Source organism: Calonectris borealis, chromosome Z, assembly GCF_964195595.1.
Source record: "Calonectris borealis chromosome Z, bCalBor7.hap1.2, whole genome shotgun sequence".
NCBI classification, from domain to species: domain Eukaryota; kingdom Metazoa; phylum Chordata; class Aves; order Procellariiformes; family Procellariidae; genus Calonectris; species Calonectris borealis.
Window position 1 is genome coordinate 224970 of NC_134352.1, and position 18208 is coordinate 243177.

Sequence of the window (18208 nt, forward strand, 5' to 3'; positions counted from 1 at the left end):
ATTGCCGAGTCGGGGGGGGGGGGAGAGGGGGAGGAGGGCGCCGTTGCTTATCAGTAATGAGACCGCTGATTGGTTGACGGTCGGGTGGGCAGATCCACGCTGCCCCCCCCGCCCGCGCCGAGTGGGCCGCTGCGTGATGGCGTCATTTCCGGCCGGCGGCGCGGCCGCCGCAGCGCAGGGCCCGTAGGGGCGGAGCCGCGGGAGAGGGGGACGGGGCCGCAGGGCCGAGGACGACGGCCGCGCCCGGCCCTTCCCGCCGCCCGGGACGCCCCGCCGCGGCCCTTCCCGCCTGGAGAGCAGAGGCAGCGGGGGGGGGGGGGCGGGGACCACAGGTGAGTGAGGGCGGCGGCGGGCCCAGCGGGCGGCGCCGGCGCCAGGCCAGGGTTGGGGGGGGCAGCCGGGAGCGCGCGGGCGAGGGCGCGCGGGGAGGGGTCGGTGGCTGACGTGGGCGGCTGGGCCGGGGCCGGGGCCGGGACCGGGCGGGCGGGGCGGAGGTTGCGCCTGCTCCGAACAGCTGCCTCTTTCCGGCCCCCGCCGCAACGTCCCGCCCCGGACGACCCCACCGGGCCAGCTGGAAGCCCCGCGGGGGGCGGAGGTGCCCGGAAGGGTCACGAGCTGTGGGCGGGCTGCCCGCGGCCCCGGTGCGTGCGCGAGAGAGAGCCCGCCCGGCGGGGAGCGTGGGAGATCGGCACGCCGCCGTTGGTGCTTTGGTGCTGCGAGGCTTGGCGCGGCAGGGCCCCGCGGCCGCGTGGCGGGCGGTGCGGAACGGAGGACTGCGGACGGCAGCAGCGATGGATGCTCCGCCGGGCGGCGGGGAACGCGTTTCTGCTGTGCTTGAGAAAAACCCGTGGGAGAGCACGCGGTCGCCGTGGGCCGGTGGAGGCCTCGCTTTTCCCGGACCTCCAGCTTCCGGGGGTTTCCGCCCACTGGGGACTCGGGGTTTTCCCGGGCCTGTTCAGGCGCGGTCGGGCGCTCCTGCCAGGAACCGATGGAACGAAGCTGGCGTTTGGCCTCTGCGTTGGGACTCCTTGAAGCACGTCTGACTCTGACCTGGTCAAGACACAGAAAAATGTGTTGCTCAGTGCGATACGCTGCCTTTGACAAGGAATCTCTAGAGGGCCTTTTTGTTGTGTGTACGGTGATGTTTGTGTAAGATACAAAATTAAATATGTGGATGTATTTTTAATTACTAATGATGGAAGGATGAGATGTAGATGCTATCTTGAGTCTTGAGAGGGACATAAAACTTGGATATTCCAGGTGATGTAAAAAAAAAAAAAGGAAAAAAGGTATGACTCAGTTCTTCAGTACAGTGCCTTCAGGAGCGAGCACAGGAACAACAGTCTTTATGCTCTATCAGTTAATGTAATGTTCCGGAGTTTTCAAAGAAACATGTCTTCAGATGACATGTTATAAATTAGGTTTTGCTGTCTTGTACTTGGTGTAATTATTGAATCATAGTTCACCTTGTGGAGGACAGCATACAGGTGGAGAGGTGTTACACGTACTGTTGGTGTACAGAACTTGCGTGCACACCAGTTGCTTCCTGGAATGTATGTGTTGTCTCTGTGGCATTGACCTACCTCACTGCCAGTTTTTCTCATAGTCGTGCTAATGAAGGAAGACTCTGTAGTGGTCAAGCTGGTAACCGTGTTGCACTCTGCTGTAAACCCATATATTGTAAAGGAAAGGTAGACCTGGAGTGGTGTCTGTGTAAAAACAGAGAAGGAAGTTACTATTTTTGAACTGACAAAAGCTGCTTAATTTCTTCCTTCATCTTTCAAAAATTATTCAGAAGTAATTTAGTTAATTCAGCATAATAAATTCAAATCATATAAATTATTACCCTCTAGTGTGACTTTTAAACCATGATTAAGACAATGTTTTCTTTTTAATTCTTTGTTAGTACATGCTTGTATTGGGTTTCATGGCAAGGTTTTGGTAGCGAGGGGGCTGCAGAGGTGGCTTCTGTGAGAAGACACCAGAAGCTGCCCCATATTGACCAGAGCCCATTCCAGCCAGCTCCAAGACAGACCCGTCGCTGGCCAAGGCTGAGCCCATCAGCGACGTTGGTAGTGCCTCTGTGATAACATATTTAAGAAGGGATAAAAACTGCTGCGCAACAGCAGCTGGGAGAGAGGAGTGAGAAGATATGAGAGAAACAGCCCTGCAGACACCAAGGTCAGTGCAGAAGGAGGGGGAGGACGTGCTCCAGGGCTGGAGCAGAGATTTCCCTGTAGCCTGTGGTGAAGACAATGGTGACGCAGATTGTCTGCCTGAGGCCCATGGAGATCCATGGTGGAGCAGGTGGATGTGCCCTGGAGGAAGCTGCAGCCCACACTGGAGTGGGCTCCTGGCAGGACCTGTGGAGAGAGGAACCCATGCTGCAGCAGTCTGTTCCTGAAGGACTGCACCCTGTGAAAAGGACCCATGCTGGGGCAGTTCTTGAAGAACTGCAGCCTGTGGGAAGGACTCACGTTGGAGAGATTTGTGGAGGATTGTCTCCCATGGGAGGGACTGCACACTGGGGCAAGGGAAGAACGTGAGAAGGAAGGAGCAGCAGAGATGAAGTGTTATGAACTGATCGTGACCCCTGTTGCCTATCCCCCTGTGCTGCTCGGGGGGAGGAGGTAGACGAGTTGGGAGTGAAATTGAGCCAGGGAAGGTGTTTTTAGTTATGTTTTTCTTTCTTTCTTTCTTTCTTTCTATCCTACTCTGTTATTTATTGGCAATAAATTAAATTAATCTTCTCTAAGTTGAGTGTTTCGGATGGTAATTGGTGAATGATCTCCCTGTCCTTCTCAGCCCACAAGCTTTTCATCTTACTTTCTCCCCTATCTTGCTGAGGAGGGGGGAGTGAAAGAGCGGCTGGGTGGGTGTCTGATCAACCGACCACAATGCCAAAATAGACAGAACTGTGCAGTGCATCCATGTAGATTTTTTCCCTTCTGAGGGTAAAATGGTAGTGTTAGAAGATGAGTTTTTGAAACGAGTTTGGGAAGATCAGAAGCGGATAGTTCAGCAGTTCTCATTTGAAGTACAGTAGTCATCTCTTGAATCAGTTATGTGGATACAGTTATTTGCTTAGGCTGAAGACGTATAATACTAATGAATCCGTTGTGGTGGTGGCAAACTAATATTTGTTACTTCAATCTAAACCACTTCCTGACACAAGTAGATTTATTCATTATGCAGTTAACCCTGGTTTCATTGGGATTAAAAGCTTAGGCAAAGGAATCACCAAGGAAGATGGTTGGACAGGGCTGTTTAAAATTCTTGAATCTCTGGGAAATAGTGAAGTTTGAAGAGCTAGATTTAGAAATGATTGCCATATTGAGCAAGAAGACATCATGCTGGTGCCAAGCTGTTTGTGGCTGCCCTTTGCTTTGGGATCCTTGCCAGCAGACCTTTGCTTCTGCATGCTGTTTGTGGTTTGATTCATGAACTGGGGGTGATAGTATGCAGGAGAAGCTGGCAACTGAGTTTCCTTTGCAGTGCTGGGCATTCTTGTGAGAGGACGATGGCAATGACAGAGACTGCCACGGTACCATGACTCTCAGGAGGGGTTTTCTGAACTCATAACGTAACTGTGAGTTCAGATCAATCCTCATTGATGGCAGTTTGTCTTCTCATGCCCTTAAATGGCTGTATTGCCAGTTCTGTGTAGCGGGATTCTCTGCTTTTCCCTTTGTAAATAAATCAAATTGTGGTACTGCCCAAACAGCTTTCTTCAGGTGTTTCACTGTGCAATGCCTAAAAACCTGTTGTGCTCTTGGGAACAGATATTTTCTCATATCTAGATACAGTTTTTAGCTTCATAAAGTCAAGAATAGAATCCATGATCTTCTTTTCCTGTTTCTTATCGATACCTAGAAAACACTGCATTTGTAAGTTGACCAGAAAAGCATATGTCAGCTCTTTTGAGAGAGACTGATGCGCGTGAAAGCTATGATACTGACTTTCAAGCCCAAATGATGAAGGGCTTAGCTAGGAATTATAAGGAAACAGTGTTCAGTCTGTTCAGAATATACAGCAGTACAAGTGTGTTAAATAGTGGAATTACAACAAAAAAACAAACCCTCTGGTGACAAGCTGACATGGCACATCAAAATGCATTTCAGTCTCCTCCTGTGTGTCTTCCTCTGAACTATCACACTGTGCTGGAGACCAAGAGATGCATTACAGGGCTGGGAGGAGGTGAGTGGAAATGTGAGGAAGCAGGAGGATGGCCATGGCACAGGTAGTGTCTGTTTCTGCAGATAACCCAAGAGTGTCTAAGAAAAATCTAGCCTTTTTAAGGAAGCTTTTTGTTGGTCCTTTCAAAGATGCTTTTTGCAGCTGGCAGGCTGTGCTGTTGCTGTTTATTAATGAGTTGGTGTTGGCATAGGTTGGACTATCTATTTGCAATACCTTACCTTACCTACCAGATGATGAAAAAATACTAAGCCATATGCGAATCTCTTACTCTGCTCTGGAGGGCTGATGGAACCAGCGGCAGCTTTTGCAGTGCAGTTTATCCTTTCTGATTCTTAGACAAGTTGTAACTCATCCTCCCTGACAATAGGGAGATAAACTGTGTGAGTTGAACTATGTATAAAACCTGGCTAAGGAAGCACCTCAAATGAGATGCTATAAGCTCAACTGTCAGTCATCAAAGTCACTAGTTGCAGGTACTTGTCAGACACACACCAAAAATGTCTTTCATGGCTGGCACTCACCATATTGTCGCATACACGAAAGCAATGTAACACTGGAGTCTACTTTAGTTGTATGGGGCAAATCCAGAAATAATTTTAACTACTGTTAACTAAAATTACACCATACGTTCAGTTTGAAAACACTCTCAGAGCAGAGAATGCATACCTCCGTGTTTCAAAGTGACAAAACTTGCTGAAGATGTCAAAGAAAGTGAAGACTTCCATTTCTTCCTGCCTCTACCCTCCCACTGTCTTGCTGGCTTGCTAAAAAAACAACATAACTAATAGTAGAAAGTGTTTCCTAAAGTAACACTTGTATCGCTGACTCGTATCTAGGTTTATGTTTGTATTTCAAGCTTCAGGGGAGCTTTTTATGAGATGTATTATTTCAAGCACAATGGTTAAGCACAGTATAAGTGTATTGTAACGCTTTGTAAAATGTAATTTAAGCTAAAAGGCAAACAGTTATTAATATTATATTGACACACTCTCAAGTTTTGGCTATATGCCAGGGATTCCTGCAGGCTTGGTACCTAGACTATCAAATGCATTTAAATACAGATTGCTGGGAATGGGGTTTGAGGTGCAAGTAATAAATTGTCCTTCATTTATCTGGTAAGGAAAAAACAAGTATTTAGTCTAAAGTTTTCAGTAGTGTATTTGTGCGTGAGATTTCTTCTTATATCGTTCTACTGAGTAGTATAGTTGAGGCAACTTTTGTTGGTTGTAGTAATATAAATCAATTATTTTGCAAACTTTTTAAAAGCTTCTTTAAGGGGAACTTGATGTTGCATTTGATTTTTTTTTGTTTGTTTGACTACGTATGTTTGACTTCTTGACAGTGACTCAGGGTTGCAGTGTAATCTAAACCGTTCTTTAGTATTGGACATAGTAATAAAATTTTAAATAGATCATTATTCAGAGTTGTTATTTTTCACACTATTTTATAGTGAGTTAACTTTTAATTTTTTTTAAAGAAGCAAGAGGAAAGTTTTTGATTCTGCAGTAGTTTCAGTGCAGGTGTACTTAAGTACTTGCCTTGTCCCATCTTGCTGCAGCTTAAGTATTAAAGCAGAGAGATTTGATGGAAATAGGGGCTGAGAGTCTACATAGTATTATCAATGCTAATCGTTCAAGAAATAGAAAGAAACCATATGAAGAAATTTTTACCATTAAAAGTAATAGAAATATGTGCTAATAAAGCATGAATTCCTATGGAAAAATCTATAGTGTCCCTTCTCCTGCTATGTGATTGGGTTACCAGCTGTCCCTTGTGTTTCCTACCTGCCTGGCTGGGCAGGTGGCAGCATGAGTGGCTCATTCATAGCTGTGTGTGCAAACTGGTCAGTGGCTGTTTTTGGGTTTTGGTGTTTTGTGTTGATTAGGAGAATAAAGGAATGAATTATGACTCTTTGAGAAGTAGTCCTTATAAATTTGGCTTCTGCTGTAACCAGACACCAACTTCAACAAAAAATGTGGGAATTCAGTATCTAATTGCCTCTTTGTTAAATTTGGTTGGAGTTGACAGACTCTGAGGTTAATAACTAATGGGAAATTAATAAACACAAGGCTGTGTAATTGTAAATTGTAGGTCTTTTTCCTAGAATTTCAAAACACTTGCACATCATCTTCCCAGTTAGATATTTTTAATCCTGATGCTTTCTTAACATGGAAGCCTTATCTTCATCCACATATATGAAGAATATTTTACTGCGTGCCACCATGAATGTTCAGTTATGTGATCAAGCTCCTCTGCACAGCCCCAAGGGAGCTTGGAGAGGCAATAGCAGCCAGCGAAGATCAACCTGGATGAGCTGGTGAAGTGGCGTGGGAGCAAGGGGGTCCGTGTGTCCCTGAGGGCAGCTCTGGGTGTGAGAGCGCCTGTGTCTATAGGGGCGAGAACATGGGAGGGTCAGCTGGGAGTCCCGGTTGGCTCTGTGTACCTGTGACAGTCTGTACTGGCAGCTGGAGCTAGGCTGTGGCCTCGGGGGCTTGTATGCCTGCAGACTGGGGATGGGGAGTCTGGGACCCAGGGGACAGCTTCTGGGAGGGCCAGCTGCTGGAGGGGTCCACCTTGTACGCCTGTATGTATGTTGTCGCAGGTGGACTTCCATACTGCCCTGCCAGAGAGGGGACCAGGACAAGGCATCTGCTGCTGTGTTTGTGTGAGTGCTGAGTGTCTTTCGTAGCATATACGGGTGCTCTGTGCGTTTGTGCCTGCTGGGAATGCGTCTTCTCCCACTCTCCTTCTGGGGACGTTTAGCAGCAGCAGCCTCATCTCTCTTGAGCTGTTGGATCTGTTGTGGTATGTTTTCCTCTAGCAGTGAAGAGGCAAGTTAAGTATTTAAATATTTACTGAGCACACTTTTTATTCAAAGGTTAATTATCTTTTTAAGCATATAATCAAAATGTTAGGACAAAATGCTTCCTAATTAGTTTTTACTAAATCAGTCTTGCATTAAAAAAATTCATCGTTCTCTCCTAAAACTCTTCCAAAAATACCAAAGCAAGCTGTAAAATTGAAAGCCAGAGAGGTAAGTGTATATAAAACTGTCCGTCCAGTGACTTGTGGTTTAGTGCCTTCCCCAGGTAGAGGTGGCATCTGAATATTTAATAGCTCTCAATTGATTTTTCTTCGTTGAATCTATGTAATGACTGTTGAATTCACGTGTACTTGCCCATGGCAAGGAGTTTAGTAGCTCTACTGTGCTACGTGAAGGAGTGTTTCTTTGGTTCTGACCCTGCTGGTTTCATTTTATAGGCCTTAGTCCAGGGACAGGCAGAATGGTTGTTTTCCGGTCAGGATTTCATAGATGTTTTTTCATTGCTTGCCCTTAAAATTTTCCTGGCTCTGACTATTTGTATTTATAGTAAAACTACTTGTAGCTAAACAATTTGGTGTAGTTTCTTTTCACTTGTGGTCATTTGTTTGATTATAAAAGTAAGCTGTTCCCTTTCCCACTGCTCTCCAAAAGGCCACTGGACTCGATGTCTGCTGATGTCTCCCCTGAGTCCCACTGACTGGATCTGATTCAGTGGAAGATTTCATTTAACATTCCCTGGGTCCCCGGGATGTGAACTGGAGCTGGCTGCGAGCCTCACAAAGGCTGCAGAGACTGGCTACTGAAACCACTCACTACTCCGTTGGGAGCATCTCTGTCCTTCATCTGAATAGGCATTCTCACACCGTGTGATGGGATGCCACCTATCACGTGCTGGAGATGTTTGGGTCGTTTGATAGGGAAATGACGGGGATGTGCAGCCCACAGGTGGTTCAGGGGCGTCTTTATGGCCAGCTGTTGCTGGAAGGCGAGGTATCACTGAAGCAGGAGTGGAAGACAGACCAAATGTGCATATCCAGAAATAAGTCACTCATACATGTTTCGATGTTGACTTAGATGCATTGCATGTATTTACTAAGCTGAAGTAGCTGATATCTCACCAAATATGGTCTGTGCATAGTATGCAATATATATATGACTCAAATCTAGTTTTATAATTTTCAATTGATTTTGTACAAGATCTGACCTTCACTGTGGGGTCTGTGTTTGTTGATTCTGGTTCGAGGACTTTGGCCTTTATGGTGTAGTAAAAGTTAAATACTAAGCCAAATTAATGTTATTTGAATCAAAACTGGGGTTTGTCTTGTTTTAGGTGCACAAAGGATGCAATCACTTTCGGTGACTGTAAGCAAGGACTCGCTCTGAATTCTGAAGTCCCAAATCATTGGTCAAAACAACGACTCTTGCCTGTTTTCCCTGGTTCAAATACATATTGCTGCCTGGGCGGAAATACTTTGGACCATCCCTGAAACCCATCTTCCTTTCTGGAGTCCAGCTCAATCCTTTTACTGATGTGAAATCCTGTCCTCATGTGGTTTGGCATTTTCCACCTCCAGTCTTCTCTGGACATTGGTTCGAATGTATTACTACATAGTCTTCTGAAGCACACCACCTCCTGGGATTGGCTTGGTAAGAGCAATGCATGAGCTCTCAGGTATTTTATATCTTCTACAGTGCGTTTCCTAAAGTGACCTAAAGCAGTGCAGAGACTGGGAACTGCTTGGGTGCTTGTGAACAGCTTGCTTCTGATGACCCTTGAAGCTGGAGCAGACTCTGCTAGGCCCTGTGCTTTCTGCAGTGAATGTACAAGTGGAACAATTTTGTTCCTGGTTGCAGATGGGGCACAGCAAAGTGCTCCCCATCTTAGCTGCCTTTGTAGGTGGTGGTGGTCATGGTTCAGCACTGCTGCATTTTGGGAAGTCACTGTAATTCATACCCCGGTGTCCTGCACTTCTGGTCTTTAGGGAAAGAAGATCCCTTGGCTCTCTTGGTATGGTGGGTGCCTGGTGTTTTCCAGGGTGTCTGCCGGTGGGCTGTAGCATTGTACACTGTGCAGATCAGCCCTGCATATAGCCGTTCAATTGTGAAACGGTTCCTTGGAGCTGTCGCTCTTGACTGGGGAGTGAAGTGAAAAGAAAAGCAACCAAGATCCAGGCCCACCAAGAGCACACTGATGCTATAGTGATGCTAGGTTCTCTAAATGGACTGAAGGAGAGAGTTTCTTTGTTGCTTTGTTGCTTTGGCATCTCTTGCCCTCCCAGCCTCCCCATCTCCTCTTCCTCCTCTCTCCAGATTTCCCCTAGATCCTATATTTTAGTCCCATCAAGCCAAGGGTAGAGTGTTAGCTCTGGCGTAACACCTCGCCCATGTCAGAAGCGAGCAAAAGAAGATAAATGAAGAATTGTTTGGTGGTCCCCTCTCAACTTTCCAGAGACGCATGTCTGGAGGGCAGCTTTCCTTTACAGAGGAGATCATCCCTGCACGGAGCTTGCTGGAACAAAGGAGGGCATTAGTTTAACCAGATGTGCAGGAACAGTAAATGCAGACAGCAACGTAGCAGCACTGCTCACAAAGCAGCCCTGGCTTCTGCCACATTCCAGACACTTCCTGCCGGGACCTGTGGCTCTTGTCATAAGCTCCCCGTCTCTCTTTTGTCCTGCTGCCCCAGGTCAGTGAGTTTCAGGGTCTGCTCTTTTGTTCCTCCCGCCTCCTGCAACCACCAGGAAGCATTTCCTCACTTTCCCTCACGTTAGACTTCTCTCCGAAAACACGTAGAAATAAAAACTGTGCAATTGCAAAGTTTGTCTTGTTTAACATTTTTTTGTTTGAAAATGTCGTCTTATTTTTACTGTCAAATACGCATTGGTAGTAAAAGATAAATAAAATCACCTACTATCTGTATTCCTGTTTCTTATTTAAAAAAAGTTGGCAAACTCAAATTCTTCTGGTTTATTACATAACTTCATTTATAGAGATAAGGGAGACTGTGACAGTACTTAATTAAATCTCATTACGGTGCTTATTTCAGGCATTGAGGCATCATAGCTTAGTGCTGCCAAATTAGGGGATTTTTGATGCCATGGTAAGCCTGGACCATCATCATTGCTTGAAGGCGTAAAATGTAATTTATTTATTTCTTCTTTTTAAAATACACAGGAACCAATTACAGTTGGAGGCAACAGATTTTTGCCAGCAGACATTTCAGCTTTTTGGTGTTTAGGTAAAACTGGTTCTTTGCAAGTCTGTCTCCTTTGGAGAGGGGCAAGGTTGTTTGTCCAGTGGACTAGATGGTGAAATCTTTCTCCAGCAAAGACCTGCAAAGTGTATGTCACGTGCCTTAGAGACCGAGGAGGTGGATGAATGCCAGCTGCATCTTGGCTGGGGAACAGCAGCTGGTCTTACATTAGCTCCAGCCTGACAGCTGAGCAGGCAGGGGCTGTTTTGTGAGATTTTTTTGTGACCTAATGGTTTTAGTCTGTGCTTTTATGTTAGGTTGCCACCTCTTCTGGCATGAATTAAGATCTCTTTGCCTGCTATACTACTGATTCCCTTAATTTTATGTAGCCCGATGTTAGTCCAAGTGCAGCAAAAGCTGCAAACTTGAACAGGTCCCTTTGTTTGTCCGTGTTGCCCCTAAGGGATGTCATAAGCCTGGGAATTAGAAAATGGTAGCTGTTCATCACACAGTAGTGACCGTAATAGCCTCAAAACAGGCTAAAAAAAGAGAATATCTGCATCTAAGGCCTTCCTACCCAATAGCTGTCTGTAGCCTCCTGTCCCTGACAGTGCAAAACTTTGTTACTTAGTCACAAGAAGTGTTACCGAGCACGGTTGTTACAGAGCCCATCCCTTCCATAGCTGTTGGAGACACTGGCAAGTTTTGACGGAGGAGACTTAGTATTTTTAAGTCCAACAAAGTTTATAGCTGTGGACCTAGTAGAAAAGGGGGACCCAGCTTTGTACCCTCGCTGGATGGAGAACCCAGCACGTGTTCAGCTTGTGCTTGTTCTGCTCTGCCAGTGGATAGTGTGACTGGGAAACCTTGCTCAGCCCCAGGCCCAGCCTGAGCTTCCTCTGGGGCCTGGGGGGATTCAGTGTGATGAGGTGCAGCGTGAAAGCAAGCGGGGTGATTGTGCAGGGAGCAAGGGCACATATAGCATGTGTTAACTTCATCTCCTAATGAGACAACTAATCTTATGCTGCTTGCAGAATAACTCCTGAACTAGTTCAAAAATAGATCCTTTGTAAAAGAGGATCAAGAATCCTTCCACTTTCCCTTGACGTGTTAATGGTGATAATCCAAGGCTGGGGAACATTGCAGATGTACTTTTCTAGTTTGAGCTGAGTTGCTGCTGGAAGCCCATGGATCTTTCTAATTCTACAGCTGCCTGCTTACATATCCATAAGTGTGTAAATCCATCAGTGACCTTCTGTGTATTGCTTGGCTTTTTGACCTTTACCAGCATGGTCTTACAGCAGTATGTGTCTCCAAAGTGGTAGTCCCCAGTCTGCTCTGCCTCCCTTACTGCCTTTTGCCTTGCAGCAAAGGAGAGCACCGAACTTCGAGCTGCTGCAGGTTGTACGCTTCTGCAGACTGAGGGAACCTTTGCGGCCACATTCTGCTGTTGCTCCATGCCTGCGATCTCAGGAGTAGCTCTCTGCATTTCTGAGGTTTTGCTTTTTCTGCTCATCCTTCCAAGTAAATAGTTAATCTATGTCCATCCAGGTGAACAAAATGGAGAAGTAATTAACAATCTACATCAACAGCTGTACCTGTTTTCCTCTGAATGAATGTACTTGGCAGCCACTGTCTCTGGCCTGAGCATACCTTCTGAGCAAAGTCATTGTGTAAAGTGAAACACCTACAGAGAGTTTGAAATACAAACATTATTTCTAAGCAAACTTTTCCTTACTGGTTAAACATGACTATGGGAAGCTTTTATGCAATTTACTCATACAGCTTGTGACCGTGCAGATATGCAAATACAGCATATGGTTTGTTCACAACGTGTGCATTTGAGGACAGAATTTCTAAATTGGCAGACTCACATTTGGTTCCTCTTCAAAAGTATAATTCTTTCTTTTTGACCTTTTATTTTAGCTGCTTTACAGTCTTCTTGTGTCCCATGATACTGTGATATTGCTATTGAAAAATAAACGTTAACACAAAAGTGTGTGTGTGTGTATGCCCCATACATGCAACCTTTCTGTTCCCCAAACCTTACACTTATTGGTTATGATTTGTCATGAGAAAAAGTAGAGATATCACTGAAAGACATGTATTTAGTCTTAACGTGAGTCTAAGATTTGACTTATGTTCTGTTAATGGAAATTTAAGAAAAAAACACTTCTGAGTTTGTCTAGTCGTCTTGTTGAATAGTGCATCATTTTGTCAAAAGCTTCCCATAACTTCCTTGTAGACCAAGAAGATTAGTAAGGAATAGCAAGTATGGAGACGGATCTTTAAGTCAGCAAACTTTTCTATCTTTCTACCATGTTACTTATTTTGTGGGGAAACAGAGGACTTTCAGTGCATCTCAGCTGCTAAACTATAGTGAATAAGAAAATTGGATTGCACTTCTGATAGCTAAAGGTGAGATAAGAGCTGACCACTTGTTCCAATGCAGAAGCGTCTCCCTTTTCCATTAACTCTCTTTTCTATGTTTCTGTGTGAAAAGCAGATACTTGAATGACAGTTCTGCACAGCAGCTGAGAAACTCTGCAGAAAGTCATTTGCAGAAGGTGAAGCTGGATTAAATGAGATGAGAATTAAAGTTCAGACTTTTCAGTGGAAGGTTATCTAATAATGTGAGCACTTTATCAAAGGTTACAGTAGATTATTCACAATTAGATTTTTTTAAAAACCAGGATTAAATGTTTTACTAAAGGGTGTGTTTTAGTTTGGACAGGAGCCAATGGAAATGAAATGACCTGTGTTATTCAGTTTGCAGCACAGCTGCCTGTGACACATCTGATGCTGAGGTGGCTGTGGTGTTATACTAGGTCAGCTCCATGGCAGAACCTGTATTTTCTTCTTCATCCTCTTCTGCAAGATTGCCAGCTTTGATACAGTACCAGTGTGGCAGTGGTAAATTAAGATCCATTAGTGTTCATCTGTCTTTCAGCCACCATCTTTGATTTTTAAACCCGATTTCGCTGTGGTCTGAATAGGACTTCAGCCATTTTTAATACTATAGTTTCTTCTGTTTTGTTTTATAGGATCATGGATTTTCCAGGACACTTTGAGCAAATCTTTCAGCAGCTCAACTACCAGAGGCTTCATGGCCAGCTTTGTGACTGTGTCATTGTGGTGGGAAACAGGCATTTCAAAGCCCATCGCTCTGTTTTGGCAGCATGTAGCACACATTTCCGAGCTCTGTTTACTGTAGCAGAAGGAGATCAGACTATGAATATGATTCAGCTGGACAGCGAAGTGGTGACAGCAGAAGCTTTTGCTGCTCTGATAGACATGATGTATACTTCCACACTAATGCTTGGGGAGAGCAACGTTATGGATGTCTTACTGGCTGCTTCTCACTTACATTTGAACTCTGTTGTTAAAGCATGCAAACACTACCTTACTACTAGGACGCTGCCGATGTCTCCACCGAGTGATAGAGTTCAAGAGCAAAATGCGCGCATGCAGAGGTCTTTCATGCTCCAGCAGCTTGGGCTGAGCATCGTGAGCTCTGCGTTAAATTCCTCTCAGAGCACAGAGGAACAACCAAATACTATGAGCTCCTCGATGAGAAGTAACATCGAGCAGCGCACTACTTTTCCTATCCGTCGTCTCCACAAACGTAAACAGTCTTCTGAAGATCGGGCCAGGCAGCGCATTAGGCCTACCATGGATGAGTCTGTTTCCGATGTGACCGCAGAGAGTGGGCAGTCAGTAGTTCATTCACGGGAAGATTTCTTCTCTCCTGATTCACTCAAGATTGTGGATAACTCTAAGGCCGATGCTGTTGCTGATAACCAGGAGGATAATACTATCATGTTTGATCAGTCTTTCAGTGCTCAGGAAGATGCTCAAGTGCCCAGCCAGTCTGACAACAGTGGAGGAAACATTTCACAGATGTCCATGGCATCCCAGGCAACGCAGGTGGAAACAAGCTTTGACCAGGAGGCTGCTTCTGAGAAGAACAACTTCCCATGTGAGAATCCAGAGGTCAGTCTGAATGAAAAAGAACACATGAGGGTGGTAGTGAAGTCTGAGCCCTTGAGTTCCCCAGAGCCTCAAGACGAGGTGAGCGATGTCACTTCCCAAGCGGAGGGCAGCGAGTCTGTTGAAGTGGAAGGAGGAGTAGTGAGCGCAGAGAAGATAGAACTGAGTCCCGAGAGCAGCGATCGTAGCTTTTCTGACCCACAGTCCAGTACTGATAGGGTGGGAGACATCCATATTATGGAGGTGTCAAATAACCTGGAACACAAGTCTACTTTCAGTATCTCAAATTTTCTAAATAAAAGCAGAGCTGGTGGCTTCGGTGCTAGTCAAAACAGCGATGACAACATTCCAAATACCACCAGTGACTGCAGAATGGACAGTGATGCCTCTTATCTGATGAGTCCAGAGTCGGGGCCTGCTGGTGGCCATTCATCCGCCACTGTATCTCATGTCGAGAATCCGTTTAGTGAGCCTGCAGACTCTCATTTTGTTAGACCAATGCAGGACGTGATGGGTCTCCCCTGTGTACAGACTTCTGGGTACCGGGCAGCAGAACAGTTCGGCATGGATTTTCCACGGTCGGGCTTGGGCTTGCACTCCCTGTCAAGGGCAATGATGAGCTCAGTAAGAGGTGGAGCAAGCAGCTTTCCTGGCTACCGCCGCATAGCCCCCAAAATGCCTGTGGTGACCTCTGTCAGGAGCTCCCAGCTCCAAGATAACTCATCCAGTTCCCAGCTGATCATGAATGGGACTACTTCTTTCGAAAACGGGCATCCGTCACAACCTGGTCCGCCACAGCTGACGAGGGCATCTGCAGATGTCCTTTCAAAATGCAAGAAGGCCTTATCTGAGCACAATGTCTTGGTTGTAGAAGGCGCACGCAAGTATGCATGCAAGATCTGCTGCAAGACGTTTTTGACCTTGACAGACTGCAAGAAACACATCCGTGTGCACACGGGAGAAAAGCCTTACGCCTGCCTGAAGTGTGGCAAGAGGTTCAGCCAGTCCAGCCACCTGTATAAACACTCCAAGACAACCTGCCTGAGGTGGCAGAGCAGCAATCTGCCTAGCACTTTGCTTTAACCTTCTCTCCCCCGGGCCTGAAGGAGAATGCCAGTGCAAACATCTAGCTCCCTGAAGCACCACAGGAACATAAACACTATTTTCTTCAAGGCTGCAGGCTCAGAGGCTGCTCTTGTTGATCAGTGAACACTTACGTGTGATGGTGCCACACACACAAAAGTCTTGGTTCTGTCAATTGGGGATATTACTGTACCTACCTCACAGGGGTGTTGTGAGGCTTAAACAGCTGTAAGCGAAGAACTTGGAGATCCTCAGAAGTCGCACTGTAGATGTGTGAAGTGTTACTATGATGTACGTTCAGGCCTTGGGCTGATGGGGATACAATCCCTAAAGCTAAGCAGTTCCTTTGCAGGGCAGAGGGATGAGAGTGTAGTTATCTCATGAAGTAGCACGTTTCAAGAATGAGAAACTGAAGTGCAAATTTCCTTTTTTTTTTCTAAAATATTTTGTAAAAGTGAAAGCATTTAAATAATTACCTGTAAAATAAGTTGCTGCATTATGTATGAACAAGAACTGTTTACTGTAACTAAGGCAGACTGCATATCTTTAAAAGAGAAAAACAAGGTTGGATGCACCTGTCTGACATAATACTTTAAAATATGCTAATTATAAAAATAGTTCTAGGGTTATGAATGTATGTTTGGCTGTTTTGTAGTAAAGGACACTGTGTAATGAAGGTGCTTAAATTAAATGCAAGACAAGTAACTTTTGGACTGCCAGATGTGTATATACTTTGAATACAGCAAGATCTGGATGTTTGACTGATTTTTTCTGTAGAAACTTGTATTAAGTGATAAGTGAAGTACTGTTTCTTGTTTGTGCTATTCTTAGCGGTATTTTAACCAATTTGTATCTCTTACGTTAAAATTCTATATACACAAAAGTCTGAAAAGAGCTTGTCTTTGTCTGCTTTGTTATTTTGAAGGAGAGAGATAATTTGTGATGGCTTTTTTTACTGTGTAAGATAAGTCTCTTGCTGTTTCCAGATGCTGATAGTCAATCTGATCCCCGTTATTGTGTAAGCATGTTGTCCTTTTTCTAACACTCTTATATCCAGTTTTTAATTTCCCCTTCTGTACACTTACTTACTTTCCTTCACAACTATGGATTTGATCTGAGGAATGACCCTCATTTGCCATACTTATTTATGTCTCTCTATAAAATGTAGTTGTCAAATCCAGTCCTTCCACTTAAAGTAGTGTCATAAATGTACTTTTCCACATAAATTAAAAAAATCTAGCATAAATTTAATTTAAAAAAAATAGCACTGTACACTTTGTATAGCAGAAATTCAGTAATCGTTACTCTTCAAGTGAATAGTGTAAATCTTGTTTTAATTTCCTCTTCTTTGATACCATTATAACTAATACTGTCTGCGGTCTCTTTTTTTCTTTGTTAAAGATGCACATGAACTAACTACTGGCGTTCAGCATATTAGGTTTCTAAATAAAATTTTGGAGCATGTCTGCTGATAAATGTTGCTCTACCATATAGGAGCTGGGTCAGGGCTACAGCATGTCCATTCTGCTCAGGAGAGACAGAGGATTTGCATTTCCTGGTATCTAAGTCACAGAGCAACAGCTTTCCGTTAACCTAAAAAAAAAATTTGCAAACCTTCCTCTCTTTATTTTATTCTGTATAGCAAATGTATCCTCTGTGATGATACTCAGCAGTTTTATGGAGTTTGTGCTACCTAATAGTTAGCCTTCTTAAACATCTTGGACTTATATTTGGATAAACTGAAAATAAAATCCTAATCCACAGTCCTGTAGGTCATGTAGCAGGATGAACTATAAAAACTGGTGAAGCACAGAAACCAAACAGTCATTGTCCGACCAAAGGAAACATGAAAATCTTTCTGTACTTGGCTTTATGTGAAACAGTAGTCCACTAATGAAGAAATGTGTATTCATCTCTAATTACACCGCTTCACATTGAAAAAAAAAATGCCAAATGTCTGTCAACGTGTCGTTTGCACCTTGAGCATCCAAGGTAGACAGGAACATGGAAACATAGTGAAGGATTGGATTAATTCCTTAAAAATGTTAAGATTTTGTTATCGGATTTATTTAATGGTCATATTTCTGGCTCTTGATTTTATAAGCATTAAGGAAATGTGCTGCATTTTTTTAAAGCATTAGGATGTGCCACATTTTGTTTGATGATAATTTTGATATCAGGGGACTAACAGCATTGAGCTATACTAAACAATCTCACTGAAGCATCAATAAAATGCAGTATTTTGTACTTTAATATTTTCTTGTGTTGCCTTATTAGTAACGTTCTGATTGTCTCATCTTTCTTGCATTTCTAGTGTTTTGTTTTAAAAATAGGGGGTTTTTTACATTTTCTGTCTGCTTCCTATAGCACATCTGAAATCATTGAATTCTTACGACGAGCTTTATGCTCACATAAAGCATCTGTGTGAGTAAGGAGATTAGAGTAAGAACTAATATGAGTAGATAAACATATTTAACTGTACTTTTGATCTGTTTTTATAAAAACTTTAATGTCATTGTGAAATATCAGACCTTGTGCAGAAGGACTTCTGTCTTCATTCTTTAAGAAAAAATTCAACTTGGAGCATTTTTGGAAGTAGCAACTTTAAATTTCATTATTCATTGGCATCTAGTGCATCTGGAGGAGCACACTGCAAATCCAGGAGTCTGTGGCCGGCTTGTTGCTTTCCTAGTCTTCCAGTATGAAGCAATATCTCAGAATGGTATCTCCACTTAGCTATTCCCTACTGTAAAATGAAAGTACCTCATCTCAAAGCCTGGTGACATTGTCAAAAAGCTTATCACCCTGACTTTCGTTCAAAATTTACCTTTACAAATGCTAGAGTGAGATCTCATGTGAAGATGTCAGTATGTTAGTATTATGAAACATCTGAAAATAAACCCTACATTTTTGTGCTGCTG

General features: G+C 44.2%; 1 protein-coding gene across 12 annotated transcripts; it reads left to right on the forward strand.

Moving 5' to 3' along the window:
• Positions 1–223: 223 nt before the first annotated feature.
• ZBTB5 (zinc finger and BTB domain containing 5) lies at positions 224–17540 on the forward strand. Of its 12 annotated transcripts, none has more exons than XM_075137049.1 (4): positions 395–6862; positions 7673–8693; positions 9332–9707; positions 13259–17540. In XM_075137049.1, exons 3-4 carry the CDS (start codon positions 9562–9564, stop codon positions 15285–15287), a joined length of 2175 nt encoding a protein of 724 aa, XP_074993150.1. In that variant the 5' UTR covers positions 395–6862; positions 7673–8693; positions 9332–9561; the 3' UTR covers positions 15288–17540. The 12 variants fall into 12 exon arrangements, with proteins under 12 accessions (XP_074993148.1, XP_074993156.1, XP_074993150.1 ...); XM_075137048.1 differs by having other exon boundaries at positions 7673–8668; XM_075137050.1 differs by having other exon boundaries at positions 7673–8668; positions 9505–9707.
• The last annotated feature ends 668 nt before the right edge of the window (positions 17541–18208 follow it).